The following is a 21,382-nucleotide window of genomic DNA, read 5'->3' as shown; positions in this document are numbered from 1 at the left end:
GTGGTTTTAATGTTATGACTGAGACAGACAAATTACAGAGTTTATTAAGGAATAAAATAATCTTCAGCCCCAAACCTAAAACATCTCTGTCTGTTTTTTTTTTTTAACTGTTTTGTTCCATCCCTGCTAAATACGGCATCACGGAAGACATGAGAGCAAACATTATCTAAATTACCCTAATATTATACATACAAACCACATACAGATGCAAACACAAGAGCTACTGTCAAGACGTACTGCCGCAAATGCAGTTAAAGTGTGAAGGTTAGAAAGTTATAAAAAAAAATTAACTCTAGTCTCAGGAACTGATGATTTCTGACTATTATTTGGAAATATTTACTGACTTCATTAGAAACCAGAAAATTTTCTAAAACGATAGTACATTAGTACACTTTTAGTTTTAGAAAGAGATACAAGTCACACTCCAACCACAGACAACAGGAACTGAACCTGTTGTGTTGTTTATCACATTTCTGGGTATTGTTTGTGTTACAAGTTATGAGACTTACTAAAGGAACTCTAACGCAATGTAAAGCATATTATAAACACAACAGCAGCATAAAAGAAAAGAGAGAAAAAGAGTAAAGGATGAGACACGGAAACCAGATGTTATTTTATTGGGATGATACTGTAGTCACAATTCCTTTTTGTGAACACTTCTTGTTTAAAAATACAATGATCCCAGTTCTGTAGAGGTTAAAATCCATGTTCAGGAGACAAAAATACTTGCAGGGTTTTTAAAAGCATAAATTATAAATATGGGATACTACGAGCATGTTGAGATACGTCTTCAAGCACAGCTAAGGCTTACACAGTATTTACAGTACAGTACAAATCCTGCCGGTTTACTGAAAGGGTGAAAAAATGTTAGGTGGTTTAAAGGTGCCATGAAAAATAATAGTGAAACATAAAGGTCATGTTCGGAAAACAAACTTCTAATGAGATGACATTACAGTAATTCAGTAATTCAGTGATCCACAAACTTAGTTCATCTTACTTTAACAGAGGTTCCTCTTTTGTAAAGAAGCTACAAAGCCACATTATGTTGCAGGAGCTTAACACGGTGTGCAGACAAAAAAAGAAAAGAAAAAACCCCACAACAACTAATTACACAGTGACACAAATGGTTGAAGTATTTTAGCAAAGGTGAAGGTGAGTTAATGCTAAACAAGTAAGAACAATTTTGCACAAACGCTTTAACGATATCGTAAAAATGTTTGTCTTATAATAATTCATATAAATTCACAAGAAACTTATCTATTACAATACAAAAACTTCTTGGTAATAAAATGAAACAGTGCATTTGGGAACCAGCCGCACACCAGAACAACAGTGGAAGAGGAGTTGGAACAGTGCATATGTATGTGCACAGATGCATCCTGTCCTGTGCTTATGTGAAAGGAGCAGGTAAAATAGTAAAAAGAACTAAAAACTTAGTTAAAAAAAAGTGCTGATGAATGTGAATTCAAGTAAAAAGCTCTGTTGCTTCAATGCTTTGTTCTCATTGGCTCTTACGGTGTTCTGTCACACTTAACGACGTCTCCAAAGCCTCCCCTTTTGCAGCGTGTGACAGAAGGTCCACCCACTTGTCCATTAATTCAACATCCGGGGCACTGAAGAGCAGTGCATGCTGGGAGTGGCTGAGACTGAACACATGCTTGGCTTCTGACTTCTCTGAGGGTGTTAACAACATGTTGACCTCATAACCAGGTAGAGAGATGGTCCGGGCTCCGTGTGCATCCTGACGAGGAATAAAAATGATCACTGATTAATTAAGGGAAATTATTCAAATGAGTGTTTCTGTCCCCCCAAATGTTTGCCATCCAGAGCTCACTAGATATTACTAGAGCTTTGACTAGAACTGGGTTTTATGGTCAGATGGCAAAAAACATAAACTGTAAGGTTAAACAGTATGGATGATCCGTAAAAAGCAGTGGGACTGAATGTCCTCCAAAGTCGTGGGGAACTTTGTTGGGAGATGTGATATCATGGACACTGTGGGAGATTTTGGAATAAAACACTAACTGCCTCTGATACAAAGCTAAAACTGGGTCACAGATGGATTTTCCAGCAGGAATGTGATCCAAAAAACACACAAAAATGGGTCAGTGACAACACCATGAAGTTGTCAATGAAGAAGGCCATCTTGAGACCACAAGGACAGATTCTGGAGAGGTTCTGTATTATAGAATGATGACAGATTCTGTGCTCGGAGTTCTCTAATTTTAGCAAGCGTTACAGAAGAAGAATAGGGAACAGAGGGGTGCCAATACTTGTGCCTCATTCGGTTTTGTTAAGCTTTTATCTTAAGATTTTTGTTTGTTGTTTCATTTCGTTTACATTTCTCTAATATTTTTAATTCGATACTCTGCAAATTAACCACAATGGCATTTCTCATCTGTCAACTGACTGGAACCAAAATTTGTTTAATCAAGAATAGAAAAGAAGAAATGGAAGATGCTTAAAAAATAATCATGTGAAACAGGGAGAGTGAAGTGACAGAGACAGACTATAGGTGAGTAAGCACCAGACAGTCAATATGAGGTCAGGAGAGGCCTTGGACAATCCACCTGACCTCAATCTTCACAAAGAAGAAGACAAGATAAACACAACTACACACACACTGTGTTACCTGGCTGGCGGTCTGTAGGTAAAGTGTTAGTGGTTCTGCTTTTGTTATGGCCACCCAGGTCTTAGTCCAGGTCTTTCCCTTCTCCTGAACTAGCAGCTGGCTGCATAATACGTAAGTGTCATCCGCCAAGGAGAGCTGCTTCTGCAACACCACATGAGATTAGATACAATTAAGCACAAGTATATTACCTGCTGATGTGTCATAGCAGAGTCACCGTGTGTGTGCATGTGTGTGTGTGTGTGTGTGTGTTGGGGACAGATCTCAGGTTAACCCTGTTCACATATTTAAATATACATTTACCACATAACACTCACATAAGTCATGTGACGTAAACTTTTTAAAATTAATTTTATTCATTTATAATTTCTAGTTAAGACTCAATTAAAATCCTAAGCTAGAACTAATTTCTTTTACCCATACCTATACTGTTCATTCCAGCTGCTATTCTGTTAAGAGAACTGGAAGAGGATGTTGTTGTTGTGTGGAAGTTTTGTGATGGCACATTTCTGTAAGTATGTGGGTGGCATCATGCTATGAAACATGTTTCTCGTGGTTCTTAATTCATGGGAAATGATAACTAACTGTGGAACAATATCTTCTGGTGATATTTTCTATTAGCTATTACACAGCCACTGACAAGAAATGACTCATTTAGGGTTTGACGTCTCACCTCGATGGATGTTTTTTTCTTTTGCTCAACGTTGCCCCCTGGCGTCCCATCAAGGCCATGCAGGACTTCGAAACACTGCTTACACAAGCGTGTGTTTTTGGACTCTGACACCTTCGAGCATTTACCACAGACAGCCTGCAGGTGGCAGCAGAGAAGTACTAAACAAACAGTTTCACAACTGGCACAATCATACAAAAAAATATACAATATACACAATATACCACTACCAACACATGTACAACTGAACATCGGCTGATCATGTAGTAGTGGCACAATGCAACACATTGTTTATTTAACATGTTTATTTGAGTAGATTTGAGTATTGAGTAAATGCTGATCTGCTGGGAATTACACACACACACACACACACACACACACACACACACATCCTGTGAGAGGAGGGTCTGTAGCTGAAACACCTTTTTGATGAAAGATCAGAGGTTAATGACCAGACCTGTAAATAAACACACTTTACAGGATAAAAGCATCTTAGAATGAATAAAACATCAAACCTTGAGTTGGATGAGCTACAACATCAGAAAACCACATCAACTTCCACTCCTGTCAGCCAAGAACACGAATCATGGGCACAGACTCTCCAAATCAAGACAGTTAAAGATTTGGTAAAAAAAGACTTGGTGATATTTTTTCTAAGCTTCCTCTGATCAGTTTGGGTGATTCTGTGCCTGTGACAGCCTCAGATTGCTGTTCTTGGCTGACAGGAGTAGAAGTTGATGTGGTCTTCTGATGTTGTAGCTTATCCACCTCAAGGTTTGATGCTTTGCTTGTTCTGAGATGCTTTTCTGCTTACCATGTTTGTAAAGAGTGATTATATGAGTCCTTCCTGACAGCTCGAACCAAATCTGGCCATTTTCCTCTGAGATCTTTTATTTTCACTCACAGAACCCATTATTTTTACACCATTCTCTGTAAATTCTAGAGACTGTTGTGTGTGAAAATCCCAGCAGATCATCAATTTTCAAATTAGTCAAACCAACCCACCCAAATATGTGATTATTAAATGGAATATTATGGATTGGCAGGAATACCTTTTAACTGAAAGCACGTTATATCCGAGACGTAGTGATTATATATATATAGTAAATGCTTGCAATTAAACTTTGCCCCACATGAGCTTTATATGAACTTGGCACTGCCACTCACCGCTGAACAGTTCTTGCAGTGGTGCTTGCGTTTTGTGAAGTGAAATGTTTCGTTACAGCCCTTACAAGTCTCTTTCTCCTTCTCTCTTTTCTTTGAACTCCTCTGCACACAAGATTCACACATGTACAAACACTTTTAAAGCAATGCAACACAAGAGTGTCACAAATGAGCGCTTTACTACACGAGAGAGAGAGAGAGAGAGAGAGAGAGAGAGAGAGAGAGAGAGAGAGAAAAAAAGAGAGTTTTCTACTTACCCTTTCATTCACACCTCCGTCTGAATCCACAGATGCATTACTCCATGGACTCTGTGTAGAGCCAAAAAACATCAGGTTCAAACAGTCATAAAAGGAACAAGACAATATCATTATAATAACTTATTTATTTTAATTACAGACCAACTCTAATGTCCAGGAGCACTAGTGTGTATCACAGGCTGGCAATTCCACAAGGGATTTAATTTGGCAGTTTATTCTAAGTCGAGTGAACAATCCAGGTGGACAGAGTTAAACTCTCTCTCCAGAACTAGTGTTGCTTGTGGGCAGCATATTAAATCTCATGCTGTGTTTGTAGTTTCATGCTTATGGAACTTGTTTGTGTTGCTGTCTCAGAATAAATCATTAATCATCTCTAACAAATTTTAGCTAAAATATAGAAAAAATGTACATAACAAAAACACCAGATGTAAGCACAAACACAGTTAATTGCTCAGCTGAAGAGACAAAGAAATAAAAAAGAAAGAAAAGAATACTGTACCGGTGAGTCAGGTGTGTGCTCATCTTCACGGGATAAGGAGCTGTTGAAGGCTTTATTAAATGTCTCACTTTTCTGTTTTTGTTTATCTATTGTAGCCAAGATTACCTAAGAAAGAGAAAAGAATACATTGAGAGAGAGTTAGAGAAAGAGAGAGAGAGAGAGAGAGAGAGAGTGGGGTGGGGGGTAGGTGAAGTTAGGGCTAGTTGATACTCATTTCATATATCACACCATAAAATTTCATGGTTTAAATTTGTATGTGTAAGATATCAGTTTCCCTTTAAAGAATTAAAGTAATTAAACTCTGTTAAAACATAGAGCACAATGACACTGAAGTGTACAGCTGCAGAAACACACACACACACACACACACACACACAGTCACAGACACTCACACTTTCACACAGGCGCACACATACACACACATAGATGCACACACTCTCACACCCACAGACACACAAATATCTTACCTGGATCCATTCCTGCTTTTCTTCAGCATTTCTGTAAATAAGAAGAACAGCTGTAAACAAACAAAAAAATAAAAAATAAAAAATACACACACACACACACACACACACACACACACACACACACACACACACTTACCTGGCCTGCAGTTCGAGAGACCGCTGCTTGCCAATGATAGCAAAAGCATGAGCAAGGTTCTGCTTGATAGTCTCCTGAACCTGAAATAGTAACCATTTATTAGTTCTTGCACACACACACACACACACACACACACACTCATACACACTCATACACACTCATACACACTCATACACACTCATACACACACTCCATTTACAGCTTCTCTCTCTCTCTGAGTTGAAACAGGGAGCGTTAATTCTATTTACAAAAGATCACACAATTATACCTCCATGCCTGCTATGTCAATTTTCTCTCTGACGCTAAACTTCTGTCCCATCAGCCGCAACTTCGGGACACAATACAGCAACATGTTGTTGAACTGCAAGGAGAACATACACAATTAAAGCACAAATACATCTGTGTATGAATGTTAAGGACAATTCAAATTTCACATATTTTTGTTAAATCTTAATGCAATAAACACATGATCACAATTAGAAACAGATCTTGTTTCTGAAGGATTATGTTTACAAGGGGGGGGGCACGGTGGCTTAGTGGTTAGCACGTTCGAATCACACCTCCAGGGTCGGGGTTCGATTCCCGCCTCCACCTTGTGTGTGTGGAGTTTGCATGTTCTCCCCGTGCCTCGGGGGTTTCCTCCGGTTACTCCGGTTTCCTCCCCCGGTCCAAAGACATGCATGGTAGGTTGATTGGCATCTCTGGAAAATTGTCCGTAGTGTGTGATTGCGTGAGTGCCCTGCGATGGGTTGGCACTCCGTCCAGGGTGTATCCTGCCTTGATGCCCGATGACGCCTGAGATAGGCACAGGCTCCCCGTGACCCGAGGTAGTTCGGATAAGCGGTAGAAAATGAATGAATGTTTACAAGGAGATGAAGGGTGACTCATGAATAAAGACTCACCAGGTAGAGGTATCTGTCCTGGGCTGTGCCGTTTTTAGCAGACATCTTCTTTATATGACCCTCTTTAATAAGTTCATTAGCTGGATTAACAATTTCTTCGATTTCCCCACCGAGTCGCTCATACACCTCCAGCAGCTTATTCATCTTCTCCTAATGATGCACACATTAAAAGCCTTTCAGTCTGTATCATATGACCTTGTACAAGGGAGATTACACAGGTGAAACACAGGTGAAACACAGGTGAATCACAGGTGAAACACAGGTGAAACACAGGTGAAACACAGGTGAAACACAGGTGAATCACAGGTGAAACACAGGTGAAACACAGGTGAATCACAGGTGAAACACAGGTGAAACACAGGTGAATCACAGGTGAAACACAGGTGAAACACAGGTGAATCACAGGTGAAACACAGGTGAAACACAGGTGAATCACAGGTGAAACACAGGTGAAACACAGGTGAATCACAGGTGAAACACAGGTGAAACACAGGTGAATCACAGGTGAAACACAGGTGAAACAGGTTGAACAAAGACTTGTTTTTTTTGTACTGCACTGTATAAACTAGTATATTAGTCATGTATTGGGATTATTTTGATTATTAAATCAATTTGTAAATGAGGTGTTTTTTAAAGTGGAAGGTCTGTGTGTGTGTGTGTGTGTGTGTGTGTGTGTGTGTGTGTGTAGATAGACAGATAAATGGAAATAGATTTTATTAGCTAATTATAATAAGTGATGAATACTTAGATTTATTAAATCGAAACAAAAAGAAAGAGAAACAGATAGATAGATAGATAGATAGATAGATAGATAGATAGATAGATAGTAATGAGTAATCAGGTAGACCAAAGAAACACAGAAATTATGAGAGAAACGTATACAATGTTACACAATTGCCTATGAGGCTATTATCAGAGCACCTAGACAGGAAGTGGAAACCATACATCCTGTCTGACAGCATGTTGACAGTGGGGGGTGGGGTGGGGAGTTACACTTACCATCTTCTTAATAGCAGCATTAGAGTGGTTAGCTGCTGTGGAGATCAAATCCAGAGCCTCTGAAAAAAGTGAGACAAACCAGTCAACACAACACAACACAACAACACAACACAACACACACGGTTTAATTTAGAAACAGACATGACGAATATGACCACAGGATTAAGAGCATCTGAAGAATGTGTTTACGCTCACTGACAAACACAAGACACAGAAATGGAATGCCCTTTTAAGGCTATATGATGATCAAGTTCAAACGTAACACTATGAGATTATCAGGAATATTTCTGGTCATAATTTACCTCTAGATTAAATGAAAACTGGATGCTCAACCGTTCAAAAGTAAAACACAGTCATGTCGATTAAACTTCTATCCTTTCATGCATCATGTGGTTATCAGTTCATGAGGATTTTATCAATAGGTTGGATTTGTTCATATGGTTCAGATAGCAGGCATGTTCATGACATCTAATGATAAACTTCAGGAAAGGAAGTGCTGTTTGCTTTTAGAGTAAAGTTATTATGCCAATTTAAGCTAGCTTCATTTATATTTAAAGTATCAATCATTATATACAGTTTAACTTCAAATCTTTCTTTGCCTCTTGTTATGGAATTAGGGTCTAATACTGTACAGATATGTCTGCTGTGTAACTTAAAGGGAACACACTGAAAGAAAGAGGAAGCAAGAAGTGTTGTTAAGGGTAGAAATTGGTTTTAAGCACACACACTCACACACACTCACACACACTCACACACACTCACACACACTCACACACACTCACACACACTCACACACACTCACACACACTCACACACACACACTCACACACACACACACTCACTCACTCACACACACTCACTCACACACACACTCACACACACTCACTCACACACACACTCACACACACACTCACACACACACACACACTCACACACACTCACTCACACACTCACTCACTCACACACACTCACACACACTCACACACACACACTCACACACACTCACACACACACACACTCACACACACACACACTCACACTCACACACACTCACACTCACACACACACACTCACACACACACACACACTCACACTCACACACACTCACACACACTCACACACACACTCACACACACTCACACACACTCACTCACACTCATACACACTCACACTCACACACACTCACACACACACTCACACACACTCACACACACTCACACACACTCATACACACTCACACACACTCACACACACTCACACACACTCACACACACTCACACACACTCACACACACTCACACACACACACACTCACACACACTCACACACACTCACACACACACACACACACAAACACGCACTCACACGCACTCACACACGCACTCACACACACACTCACACACACACACACTCACACACACACACACTCCACACACTCCACACACACACTCATACTCACACACACTCATACTCACACACACTCATACTCACACACACTCATACTCACACACACTCATACTCACACACACTCATACTCACACACACTCACTCACTCACACACACTCACTCACACACACTCACTCACACTCACTCTCACACACTCACTCACACACACTCACTCACACACACTCACTCACACACACTCACACACACACTCACACACACTCACACACACACTCACACACACTCACTCACACTCATACACACTCACACTCACACACACACACACACACTCACACACACTCACACACACTCACACACACTCACACACACTCACACACACTCACACACACTCACACACACTCACTCACACTCACTCACACTCACACTCGCCCACACACACTCACACACACTCACTCACACTCACACTCGCCCACACACACTCACACACACACACACACACACACACACAGTAAGCATGCAAAAAGAGATTCTTCTTACACTGCACTGTACATACTATAAATGTAAAGAACTTACTCTCTGCGTCTTTCCTATCTGGTGCATCACTGGGCAGTTTCTTTAGGTAGTCTTTGAGGAGGAGCTCATAACGAGGAATACGCTGCACTGGCTCCAACATGTGATGCTGCAATGTCAGGTTACCACACACATCCTGCTTCTGCATGCCCACAAACACACACATACACACACACAGAAATACAGCTAAGTATTCACCAACTAAAGTGCTTTTAGTACCTTGGACAATTAAACTAAATAAGTTCTAGTGAAAAGTCATGGCACGACAGCTAGTAACAATATCCCAGTCTTAAATAGCACCAAGCCAAACAAAAAGCTAACAATCTAGATAACACGAGTCTTTTAAACACCAATTATTTATCAGGTTCGCGTCTGTGTAGCTCAAAATGGTACCAGCATATGACATACTATGACCCTGACCTGGATATTGTGAACCACGCTTTTGAACTGGGTTGACCTCTGGGTCCAGGTGTTAACCAAGTCCATTGCAGGGTCAAAGTTTTTGACGTATTCCCCGTACATCTTCATAAACGGAGCTAACTTCTGCAGGATATCACCTATACGTGGATTTGTGTTCCTGTAAGGCAGACACATACCCAAGCACAACAGAACATCAGTGTTGCTGTACAGTACAAAACTCATACTGTAAAGCCATTCTTCTCCATCACACAGTTCTCCATTAATGACAATTAACCATATAGGAAAATGTAAATGCCCAAATGGTGGGTTTATATTTTAATTGGTACCTTCTTGTGTTCTGATGTATACTAATGAGCTATCTACTAAAACAATTACAGCTTGTATTGTTCATTTCATATGTAACAAGCAAAAAAAAATGTATGTCATGTCCGAATTAAAGAAATCTCACCACTCTCGTGTAATTCGTGTCTGTAGCTCTGGCAGCAGGAACTGATTGTGGAAGCAGTAGATGGAGGAGATGTTTGAGAAGATTCCATTAATCACATCTATGGGAATCCCTGCCTCTGATAACTTGGTACAGAACACCTATAATATGAGAGAGAAAGAGAGAGAGAGAGAGAGAGAGAACCGATAATAAAGCTCAGTAAAATCTAATTTGGGTTCATTAAGGAATTACAGTAAAACATTCAAGTGCTTGAGAATCTTCCTGTTGGTTGCTAAAATAAAGATGGAAACCATGCCTTTTATATTTCTTCATATATTTCTGATTGAAATATTTTAACCTTAAACCAAAAAAGTTTCTATTTTAGATTTGCACGACTTCACCTATTTCACATTAGCTATTTGGACAGAGTACATTCCAAGTAGAATTTATTTGACTTGTCTTTAAAGTGAATACAGATCCATGAGTCTCTCTAACTAATGGGTTAAGAAGCAAAAGGAAAAAATACGTCTCAAACAGGAAGTTAGAGTTTGAGGCAGTGTGTATGTCTGTGAGAATTACCTGATCTAGCAGGTTGAGTCGTTTGACATAAGCTTCCTCTGTATGGAGGAGTTCTTGTGCGATGTTCAACAGCTTCTGAGATTCTGACTGCAAACCCTGTGAAACAAAACAAGATGGGAATCGTAATATTTCTCTCAGCACGTGAACGTTGCTTACGGACGTTTACTTGCAGGTCGTTCATTTCTCAAGGGTCTGTAAGAGACCTCTGGGGTATTGAAGAAATCTTCTAAATAAAAAAATCTAAACAGAAAACACAAAAGTGATGCATGGTGCGTGTCTGGTTAGACCTTAAAGAATATATTGGTTATATAATGTAATGTGTTAAAAAGGCTGTCTTTGGATCCTAATTCACGTGAAGGGCTAATTAATGCATCGCACTGCATCACAAACTATACTATAGTCCTACAGTACTAATACTATACTAAACTACCAAACCAGTTTACTGTGAATATGAAACAGCAGCAAAGGTCAAAAGAGGCTGCATCCGATAATCTGAACACATGCAGGACTTTCATTTCATTTCACACATTCTCCTAACAACCCTCTTACTCTCATCACCTTCATTTCCCCCATCATAGAACACTAATATTCATGATCCACATCATTATTAGATTTTGTGCTTTCAGTGCTACTTGTCCTATACAAGATAGAGGGGAGAGAATCAAAAAAAGTTTTAAAGCAACATTGGGTTTGAGAAGAGCGTTATAATAAAGTGTAGATCAGGAAATGGGGGATGATGTGTAGAGACAAACTGATTGTAAAGACATGTTTGCAAACAAAACCATGTACTTAACCTCATGCAAAAATGACTGTAGGACTTAATACACCCCGGAGGCCAACATGAAACTTTACTACTCATCATTTACGTTCTTCCCTTTTATCTGTTTTCAGTCTATCCCTGCTGTAAATGTGCCACGCCATGACAGCTGAATCACTAAAAATGTCACGCCTCGTTATATACACACACACACACACACACACACACACACACACACACATACACATACACATACACATACACATACACATACACATACACACATACACACACACATACACACACACATACACACACACACACGAAAGCCAAATGTCCTCACCTGGTCAAAAATACTCCTATACTTGTTAGGACATTTGGTCAACTACCAAAATATAAAAATATACCCTCAGACACACACATACAGAGTTAGGGTGTGTTCTGTGGGTGCATATATGTGTAGGACGTTTTCCAGTTGAGATCGGTATGAAAGAACAGATGCTTCCTGACACACCTGGGTTTAAAAACAAAAAAAAGAAAAAAAAAAAACAATTTATACATCTTGCTACTGTTTCTGCTGCTCTATTACAGACCATCAAATTCAGTAAATGTGGTCCTCGACCCTGTTTTTCTTCATATAAAGCAAACTTTTTGGCCAAGTGCTTGTATTATAGAACGAATAACGAGTCTGAAGACGTCTTTGTTCTTGGCGTTCACACCACACCTGTGGTGGCTCGCAGTACTTTGTTCCCCGAGTTGCACTGCATTTGAGGTAGACTTTAAACGTGTCCGTTCACAGAGGCTTTTTCAGTAAAATGCAAATGATTGGGGAACGAAAGACTGAAGGATAAAAGGAAAGAGATAGACAGCCATACCGTAGAAAGAGCTGAACCGTAGACAGGTTTTGCCAGTAACCTGTCAGAATTCAAAACAGGAAGACACAATGCATAACAAAATACGGCATGAAAAGAATGACACTGATGACTAGAACCACTCCGGAAACTACAGACATACCTTGTTACTAAAGAGAAAGAGAAATTCCATTTCCACTTCAGACTTAAAGACTTAAAGAGGAGGAGACTTGCCTGTCTATTATATACCTTTATTTTTTTCTTCAAGCCTGGGGAAGTCATTGTTTGATATGTGCTCATATTTAGCATTGCTCTACAGCCTTATTCAATAAGAAAAGAAAAAAAACTGAGAAACAGAGTGTGGTGTTCCTGTTTGAATGAATGACTTTTCACAAGTTTGGTGTCGTCATGGTAACAGACTTCGGTCTCGACAGTTAATTCTTTTCTAAATCAAAATATATATCGGTAAAGAACATGCGTCGCATGAGGAACAGCTTCTTCTGATGAGCTGTCTACTCAATCCTCAAGTTCCCCAAGTGCTCAGAGGAAATGGACGAACTACAGTATGAGCACACATTCACTTGTACTGTAGCGTCTTTACATTTCCCTCTGATCTGGATCCGTGTTCATTAACACTCACCATCATCTGTACCCCTGTTTAATTGTACTGTAGTGAACTGTTTTGTTAGCAACAGACCAACTGAGCCAGTATCCGGTCCCTGACCAATCTTAATACTGATATAAACAAGAACACAAAACTGTTAGATAGAAAACATTTTTCAGAACTGGATAAAGTGGATGTAGAGAAATCTCGACTGTGAAAACGACAAGCTGCACGTGTACTGTACTGATTCATAGAGCTTTACTGCTTTTCTCACTTCAGCAGTCAGTGCTACTTTGCTAGCTGTTGGCTGCATTTAGTTGGTGATCTTCTTGTATACAGCACAACGACAACGTTTAATCTTTAAAAAAAAAAAATCAACAACAACGGTTTTCAAGTCATCTCATCTTCCAGACCACACACAAACACACATACATGCACACAAACACACACTCCCACAAAATGTAAAACTTTGAGAGACCGCAAACTTATCAAAACCACACCAGCTACTTCATGAAGGAAGATAAGTAGGAAAAACAACAGGAAGCTGGCATGAGATTACTTATGTTGAACATTAAGCCTTGCAATGTCATGCTAATGTTCGTAGTCTCTGACATGACATGTCTTGATTACACAGTAATACTAGTGATTAGTCATGTGAGTGTATATGTTTAGGATCTTACTTTGACTTCTTCTTTCTCAGGTTCTTCACTGCTTCCTTCATCCAAGTCGCTATCTTCGTCCTGTGTTGAGTCCCGCTTATTGCTAGTGGTGATGCATGACACGCTCTCTGTTTCTGTAGCTACGCTGTCGTTCCTTTCTTCCTCTTCGATGGGGACCTCGTTTGGAAATGCCTCTCCCTCGGCTCCACAGGACGGGCTGTCTATTCCACTGTCACGATTTGGAATCTTTCCATTCGCTTCTGTCCCATCGTTAACCTGCCCTGGACACGGGCCGCCTATTAAACGTCCGGCATCATGTCCTGTGTCAATATCGTTGTGATCTATGTCTTTAACTGTGTGCTCTGCATTGTTGTGGATATCGTCAGAATCACTGTGGTTAATGTCTAAATCCCCACTGTCGCACTTTTGGTCAAGATTATCTTGACTGCCTGCATCACGGACGCAGTCTATTCGTAAAATGTCTAAAGCAGGCAATTCCATATCCTTTTTAAATGCAATTTCATCGACGTAGGACGTGTTCCCAGAGTCGTTCTCTTCGGACTCAGTAAACTGAGGCTGCTCTGTGATTTCAGGCGCTGGACCCTCCATCCTCAGGTGCAACCGGAGGGCACTTTTGGGTTGGACTCCCAGAATTGGGGCCCTGAAAGGAAATGAACATTTATACAAATATTGTCTGTTACATTTCTTTTTAGGTGAATGAAACGGTGAGACTGAAAAGCAAATAGCAAGACACTTAACATTAACCTGCTCAGCTTGGTGTATGAATTGTATCTCAGCTGTACATTGCTTTTAACTGATACAGTAGGTCTACTAGGCTACGGTTTGCTCCTGTCTAGCATTATTATAAGATTTTTCCCAAGTTACCTGACCAATCTTCCTCAAGTTCTCATACCAAGATATCATGTTAGAAACAAACTACTCTAGCTGCATCTTTGAATACGAACTAATAAAACGTTTCGTGAACATCAAGCAACCAAATCGGTCTCAATTCTTCCTACTAACACCTCTGTAGTTAACCTCTGTATCTGTAACTCTACTGATGTGGTATACATTGTTACAGATGGAACGCAGCGGTACATCTCGTAGAAAACCATACTGTAGGTTTCAAAATATTTGCTCATATTTTTGGTTACCAAACGAGGTCTTTTCCTCCTCTCTGTAGTTGTACCCTTAATGGGGTACCTTTAGTATACAACCCTTATCTGTGCAGGTACATGAGGTGTCTCTAACTAACATTCAGACTGGTCCTTAAGGTCTAATAATGTGCCTCAATTGGATTTACGGTACTAAGTACTGATATACACAAAGGCTACAAAGAATGGATCATTAAAGATACCACAGCAGAGACAAAAAAAACAAATAAATAAAACCTAAAGGTGTGGTTTGGTCCATTTATTTCAGAGCATATACAGTATTTGAATCATTTTTGTCTCAACTGCTTATTGTCGAATCAGACATTAATTACCGTTTGTGGGTTACCGTGCAAGTCATCCAGTTAGTCATCTAGATTACCTAGACGTACGGTGTTTTATCTTGTAAAACACCGTACGACTGCAGGAGTTACACAGGAAGAGCGTACGAGTTGTCGACATTTCTGGTAATGCTAATTACATTTACGGTAATTATGGTAGACTTGTTATATTTGAGTGTTAGAAGGGACAGTTCCTGCTTGGTTACTCTGCATCTGTTGTTATCACAATCTGGGTTACAATGTCACGGAAGCAGTAGAGCTAGCTAAATACAATGCAGGCTGACATTAGGGGGGGTGGATGTAATGTTGGTATTTTGTGGATAATTAAACACGCTCTGATTATCATGAACAAAGTTGTATTTAAATACCGTGTAAAGTCACAAAAGAGACAACGTTCTTAAACAATTTCAAGATGTACATAACTGCCTTAATAAGCCCAAACTGAAATTGGTGTAAGTAAGTATAGTAAGGTGTGTTATAAACCAACTGTAGTTACAGCTGTTGGACGTTGTGCCAATAAAGCACTACGTTGTGATGTACACGTTGTCAATATTTATAAAATAAAGAGTACAAAATGGAGAAGGTAGGTAAAAAAAACAGCAATTGAGGCAGGATGAGTCATAAGTAACAAACAGTCGCTACTAAACAAACATTTCTGATGACCTGGAACATATATCTGCACAGACAGCTCAAATTATACAGCTTGGTAGCTAGAAGATACAGTAATAATCCAATAAACATCACCACAATCATGAAGATGAAGACACACACATATCCAAAGACTTTATCCTTACCTGGAGTTTTCAAACTTCTCAATGAGGAGACACACACTCTTGGCTGGATGTTCTTGCTGCTTGGATGTGAAGAGTTTTGGTTTGGGTGGAGGGATTGGGAGAGGTCGAGACGGCGCTGGAGGGATTTGCTGTTGTCGCTTGTCCTGCCGCAAAGCCTGAAGATGTCTAGGCTTAGGGGGCACTTAGAAGAAGAAGAAGAAAAAAAAAATCAGACAAATCTTTGCAGCGTGATGATGGCCCACTTCAATTTACTCAGCATATGACCATGTGCTGAAACCTCCATATTGTGAAGTCCATGTCCAGCGATTCTAGATAATCTAACAGCGTTCTACAATACAAGAAAAAGATGCAGACTAGCCGTTCACACAGGAAAACACTTCCTGCTTTGTGAACAGGAAGTAGAAATCAGCCAGATTGTGGTTGCACAAAAATATATTCACCAGAACGCAAACCCACAATGTTTTATTCGTCCCTCTCAGTATAAACTCTCCTTGCATAAATGCACAACATGCACAATGTATAAAATTAGTGTACGTTTGTGTAGTGTGAGTTTGATACGGTGCATTTGCGAGTCAGATACTCGGTGACTCAGACTCAGTGTGCAGATATGTGCAATGTTTCTGAGCTGTGCTCTTCACACTTCCTTCCTCTCGCTCTCTCTCACTACTACTGAAAAAGACTTCAAACAAACACGTACTCACACAAATTACAAGAGCTAGAATGCACAGAAGTGATCAATTCCAAAAAGACTCTCTTTATATTTCTTCTTTAACCTGCATGCCAAGACCCGTCTTTAATTACGGCTGTCGACAAAAACAAACATCGACCATGGTAACGTTAAAGCTTCTTCAAGCTTACAGTCGACCCTGACAATTGTTTCGAAATGTTAGCACTTATGCTAGACTACCCTATTATAGAAATCAAAATAAACTAATGTAAACTAGATTTGTAAAGTTCGTCGCAACAAACTTTGATGTTGCCTTTTGACGATGCAAGTATTCGCAAAGGCCGGTGCTTTTTGGAGGCGAGTGGACATAAGGGTCAGTGTTACTTTTGGAAGCAAGTAGACAAAAAGCTAGGGTGCCAAAACATTTGGAGGTAAGTGGAGACGAGTATATGATGTCATCCGAATACTCTTGAAGAAGTTCTGCTCATTGTGCTGTGCGTTTTGATATGTCACAAGTCCATGTTGTGCTGATTTTTAATTTTCACGTGACATCATGTGACGTCATCAGAATACCTGTGAGGAATGTTCCCCTCATTGTTCTGAGTGTTTTGATATGTCACATGTCCATGTTGTAAAAAGTTGTGGCTCGAAAGCCCTAGAAGGAGTTACTCTTGATAAATTTTTGTCTAAACATAAATAGGAAAACAGAATGTTGGCTTCTACAAAGCCAACATAACAAGTAGAAGGAAAGACCTAATAAAAAAAGGGGGTACTTCACATCTGACAATGCCCCCTAGTGGGATGCCCTGAGGGTTTCAGGATTATTTAAATACTTTACTGCTTAGACTTACAAAAGACAGGGAAAGCACTTAACCACAGTTAACATTTTAACTTTAGAACCTATACCAGGTTAAGCAAATCAGTGTGAGTACTGAAATGATGGCAGAGGAAGAAAAAACAAGGAAATGACAAAAATAAGGAAATAGCAACAGGAAATAAAAATGAAGAAATTTCTGCTGCATGCTTAAGACTTTTTCAAATGAATATGCATGCATAAGAAGTCAGGAACTTACTTCATTATATATTACCATTAAAAAAATAAATAAATGTATTTATTTGTCACATACATCATCATAGAAATAAGAAAAAATAGAAATCAAATAAATATAGAATACAATAAGAAATAAAAACGAGTACATACACCATAGAAATAGGATAAAAGGTGGATTTAAAAAAAAAAAAAAGAAAATTAAATAAATATAAAATACAATAAGAAAAAAAGGAATAATTAGAGAAGCAAATGAAAAGCGATTGAAATAAAGTGGCGTGAGCTGTGCAATGGACAAATAATGATGAACAAAGTGCATATGTGTAAATATGTGCATTAAAAAAAATCTAAGCAAATGTTAAGTGTGCTGTGCAAAAGAAAAAGTGCAAGATATACTAATAACTACCACAAAGCTTAGATGTATTAAAATGATTAAAGCTCCTGCACTAATACATTATTAGAGTTGCTCCATTAAAATGTACAGCCATTACTTCACAAGTCTTCATGGGGAATTGAAATTGTGTTATCTGAATTTTAAAAGCCACAATGACACACGATGTTTCGATAAATAAAATTTTATTTTTCCACATTTGACACATTTTTAGAAATAAAAGCCGGTGATGTTTTATTCCCAAAATGGCACGGCTCTCATGTGATATCAGTATGTAATGTTAATGCTGAGCATCGCTGTTTGTAATGTTTTACATTGATGTGTCCATGTTGTTGACGGTGGGAATTTGCTACGTGACACTTTTTCAGTTCAGTATTTTGTGTAAACCTAACAAGCAGCCTGTATCTACTGCTTTATAAAACACACACACATACACACATGCACACACACACAAATAAATTGTTTAGCATACCCATGTCCTTACAGTGTAGCTGTGACAGTCAGGATAGTTTTCCTGTGTTCTATAAGCTCTATAGGAAACAGGTTCGATCATTTAGGTTCCCTTAAAGCACACTTAAATAAAACGAGGCCAGACATCCCAGCTGTTCCTTCTAAAGTGTCTGTTTTCTAGTTCTGGCCTCAGCCTGGTTCTTGTAAAACATAACACTAAAAATGATTGATTACTGTATAAACCAAAGCCTAACCTGAACAGGAGGCCAGAGCTAAGTGCGGTCTCACACTGAAGCAATTTAAACTGCGTCCCAAATGCTGTGCACTTACACTATGCACTCTACTGTCTAGTGTATGGATTGTGGAAGGGTGGAATCGTTTCAAATGGAACAGTGCTTAGTCACGAGAAGTAGAAGCCGGTTCAAAGTCGATGGCAAATAATGCTGAATGCGCGTAATGTGACGCTGCTAGCTTCAGCAGAATAAGGTGTATTTTTAAATCGCACAACGTGAGCTAATTTAGAAAACATTCCCAAGGGGTCTGGTCCACTGAGGTGTTGTCCGGCGTCAGCGCCTGGTAACCCCACCCCTGTTCCACTGCGTAAACAAAGCTGTGAGGGTTCAGGGTGTGAAGTGTCCAACATTCCACACTTTGTTTTTTTTCAGTTGAATAAGTGCATCACTTGAAGTTACTCAAAGTGAAGTGTACTTCTTCAGGGTGTACACACTACTCACACTATTTATACTACACAATGGTGTAGGATTGTGCATAAGTATGCGGTTCGGGACGCACCTTTAGTTCAACAATGGAAGGGCAGGTTAAGACTAATAGAAAAAGTTAATACTTGCATGTCTGAAAGCAAGTAAAATCATATACTATACTGTGTGTATAATATATCATTAAGTGCGAAACATAACACGTCCACTTTTTTCTGATTGCCTGTTACTATCTTTATACGTTTAGTGCAATCGTTACAACTAGTAGGTATAGATATTTTATAGATTAAACATAGATTAAGGGCAGAGTGAGACGAATGCTCGAGTTTTCATGCTTCTAACACAGCACAATATGTTCATACCACTTAACCAGGACTTGAGCTGTTCTCACTTGAAGCCCTTTATACATGCCTGGATAACCAGGTAATGATCTGCGTGTACCTTGAGGTCTCTGGGATGCTGGCTTGCTCGGTGCAGCTGAAGGATCTTGGCACGACTTCCCAACAAAGTGTTTGTGACATGATCTGGGAAGAGGTGAAGATGTCTTTTTACACACCAAATCCAATGATCCACAGGAATACTGTAAGAGCGAGGAGGAGAGGTCTAGAAAAAGAGAGAGGGCGAAAAACACAAAACAAATGGTTAAGATTTAACACATACTGTACACAGGGCTCCTTTCTTTTACCCAAATACCTGAAACTAAAGATGCTTGACCTTTACCGGATCCTCGAATTGGCAGAATTTAGGAAAATTTCTCTCGGTCGATCAGCATTAAAATGAATCGGTGGCTCTGTCTACAGATTAGGTATCAGTGTCTTTCCTAATAAGAGTGATTTATTCCCAAGAAGTCTGAAAATGCTCTGTTGAAATCATCACTCTGCTAATATCATCACTCTGCTATCTATACACACATATATATATATACATATATATATATATATATATATATATATATAAAGTGTTTTATGACAGAGTGAATATAAGCTTAAATACACTAATAAGAGAAGAAGAAGAAGAAAAAGAAGAAGAAGAAGAAGAAGAAGAATTAAAGCATTACTGAATATTTGTTTGAGTCTGCTTCCCAAAGGCTTATATTTAAAAGTGCATTGTAATATTCTTCTACAAATTACTACTCACCCCTAATATCCTTCACACACTCACACACACACTCACACACACACTCTCACACACACTCACACACACACTCTCGCACACACACACTCTCGCACACACACACTCTCGCACACACACTCTCGCACACACACTCTCGCACACACACTCTCGCACACACACTCTCGCACACACACTCACACACATACTCACACACATACTCACACACATACACACTCACACACACACACTCACACACACTCACACACACTCACACACACTCACACACACTCACACACACTCACACACACACTCACACACACTCATCTGTCAGTTGTCCTGGATTTTTCAGTGCTCTAGGCCGACGTATAATCAGCTTTCCTCGTTTTCTCCCCATGAACGAATCGTTTCGCTTACCAGCCCAGCGCTCCCATCTGCCACACAATTCCCACTAGCCATACTCTAACGGCAGCAGTGGAAATTTCTCCTTCTAAGTTCTGACTCTACAGATGAGACAAATCCCTGTGGGGTGAGGTGAACAGTCTGAGAGCAAATCTGCCACTGGGCAAATCCATTTCAGCTTCATTTTCCTACAATTGCAGTAAAAATCCATGAAATTTAATGGAAAATAGGACAAGGCCTGGGTCCCACACGCATCACGAGCTGTTAGAGTCTTGTTTCTGTTTTGTCAGGTCTTAAACATTTACCTAGTTTCTTTACAAAC

At 39.6% G+C, this 21,382-nt stretch overlaps 1 protein-coding gene across 3 annotated transcripts in view; it reads right to left on the bottom strand.

Annotated features, from left to right (window-relative positions):
• Positions 1-587: 587 nt before the first annotated feature.
• Positions 588-21,382, bottom strand: part of fgd (faciogenital dysplasia) — a 52,765-nt gene continuing 31,970 nt past the window's right edge. For 2 of the 3 annotated variants that reach the window (XM_060881333.1, XM_060881332.1), the window contains exons 2-19: positions 19,990-20,151; positions 16,277-16,457; positions 14,012-14,651; positions 11,120-11,215; positions 10,565-10,701; positions 10,117-10,273; positions 9,700-9,838; positions 7,724-7,782; positions 6,725-6,874; positions 6,091-6,183; positions 5,823-5,902; positions 5,687-5,717; positions 5,220-5,324; positions 4,721-4,771; positions 4,467-4,568; positions 3,303-3,437; positions 2,633-2,773; positions 588-1,741 (exon numbers count right to left, since the gene is read on the bottom strand). In XM_060881333.1, coding sequence (XP_060737316.1) covers positions 1,502-1,741; positions 2,633-2,773; positions 3,303-3,437; positions 4,467-4,568; positions 4,721-4,771; positions 5,220-5,324; positions 5,687-5,717; positions 5,823-5,902; positions 6,091-6,183; positions 6,725-6,874; positions 7,724-7,782; positions 9,700-9,838; positions 10,117-10,273; positions 10,565-10,701; positions 11,120-11,215; positions 14,012-14,651; positions 16,277-16,457; positions 19,990-20,151 — 2,699 coding nt within the window. In that variant the 3' untranslated portion in view covers positions 588-1,501. Of the gene's footprint in view, positions 1,742-2,632; positions 2,774-3,302; positions 3,438-4,466; positions 4,569-4,720; positions 4,772-5,219; positions 5,325-5,686; positions 5,718-5,822; positions 5,903-6,090; positions 6,184-6,724; positions 6,875-7,723; positions 7,783-9,699; positions 9,839-10,116; positions 10,274-10,564; positions 10,702-11,119; positions 11,216-14,011; positions 14,652-16,276; positions 16,458-16,553; positions 16,751-19,989; positions 20,152-21,382 lie in introns of those variants that run through there. The other variant, XM_060881334.1, reaches the window with a different exon arrangement.

This window comes from Tachysurus vachellii, chromosome 11 (genome assembly GCF_030014155.1).
Source record: "Tachysurus vachellii isolate PV-2020 chromosome 11, HZAU_Pvac_v1, whole genome shotgun sequence".
Taxonomy (NCBI): domain Eukaryota; kingdom Metazoa; phylum Chordata; class Actinopteri; order Siluriformes; family Bagridae; genus Tachysurus; species Tachysurus vachellii.
The sequence above is the reverse complement of the archived record's forward strand: the minus strand, read 5'-3'. Positions and strand labels throughout refer to the sequence as shown.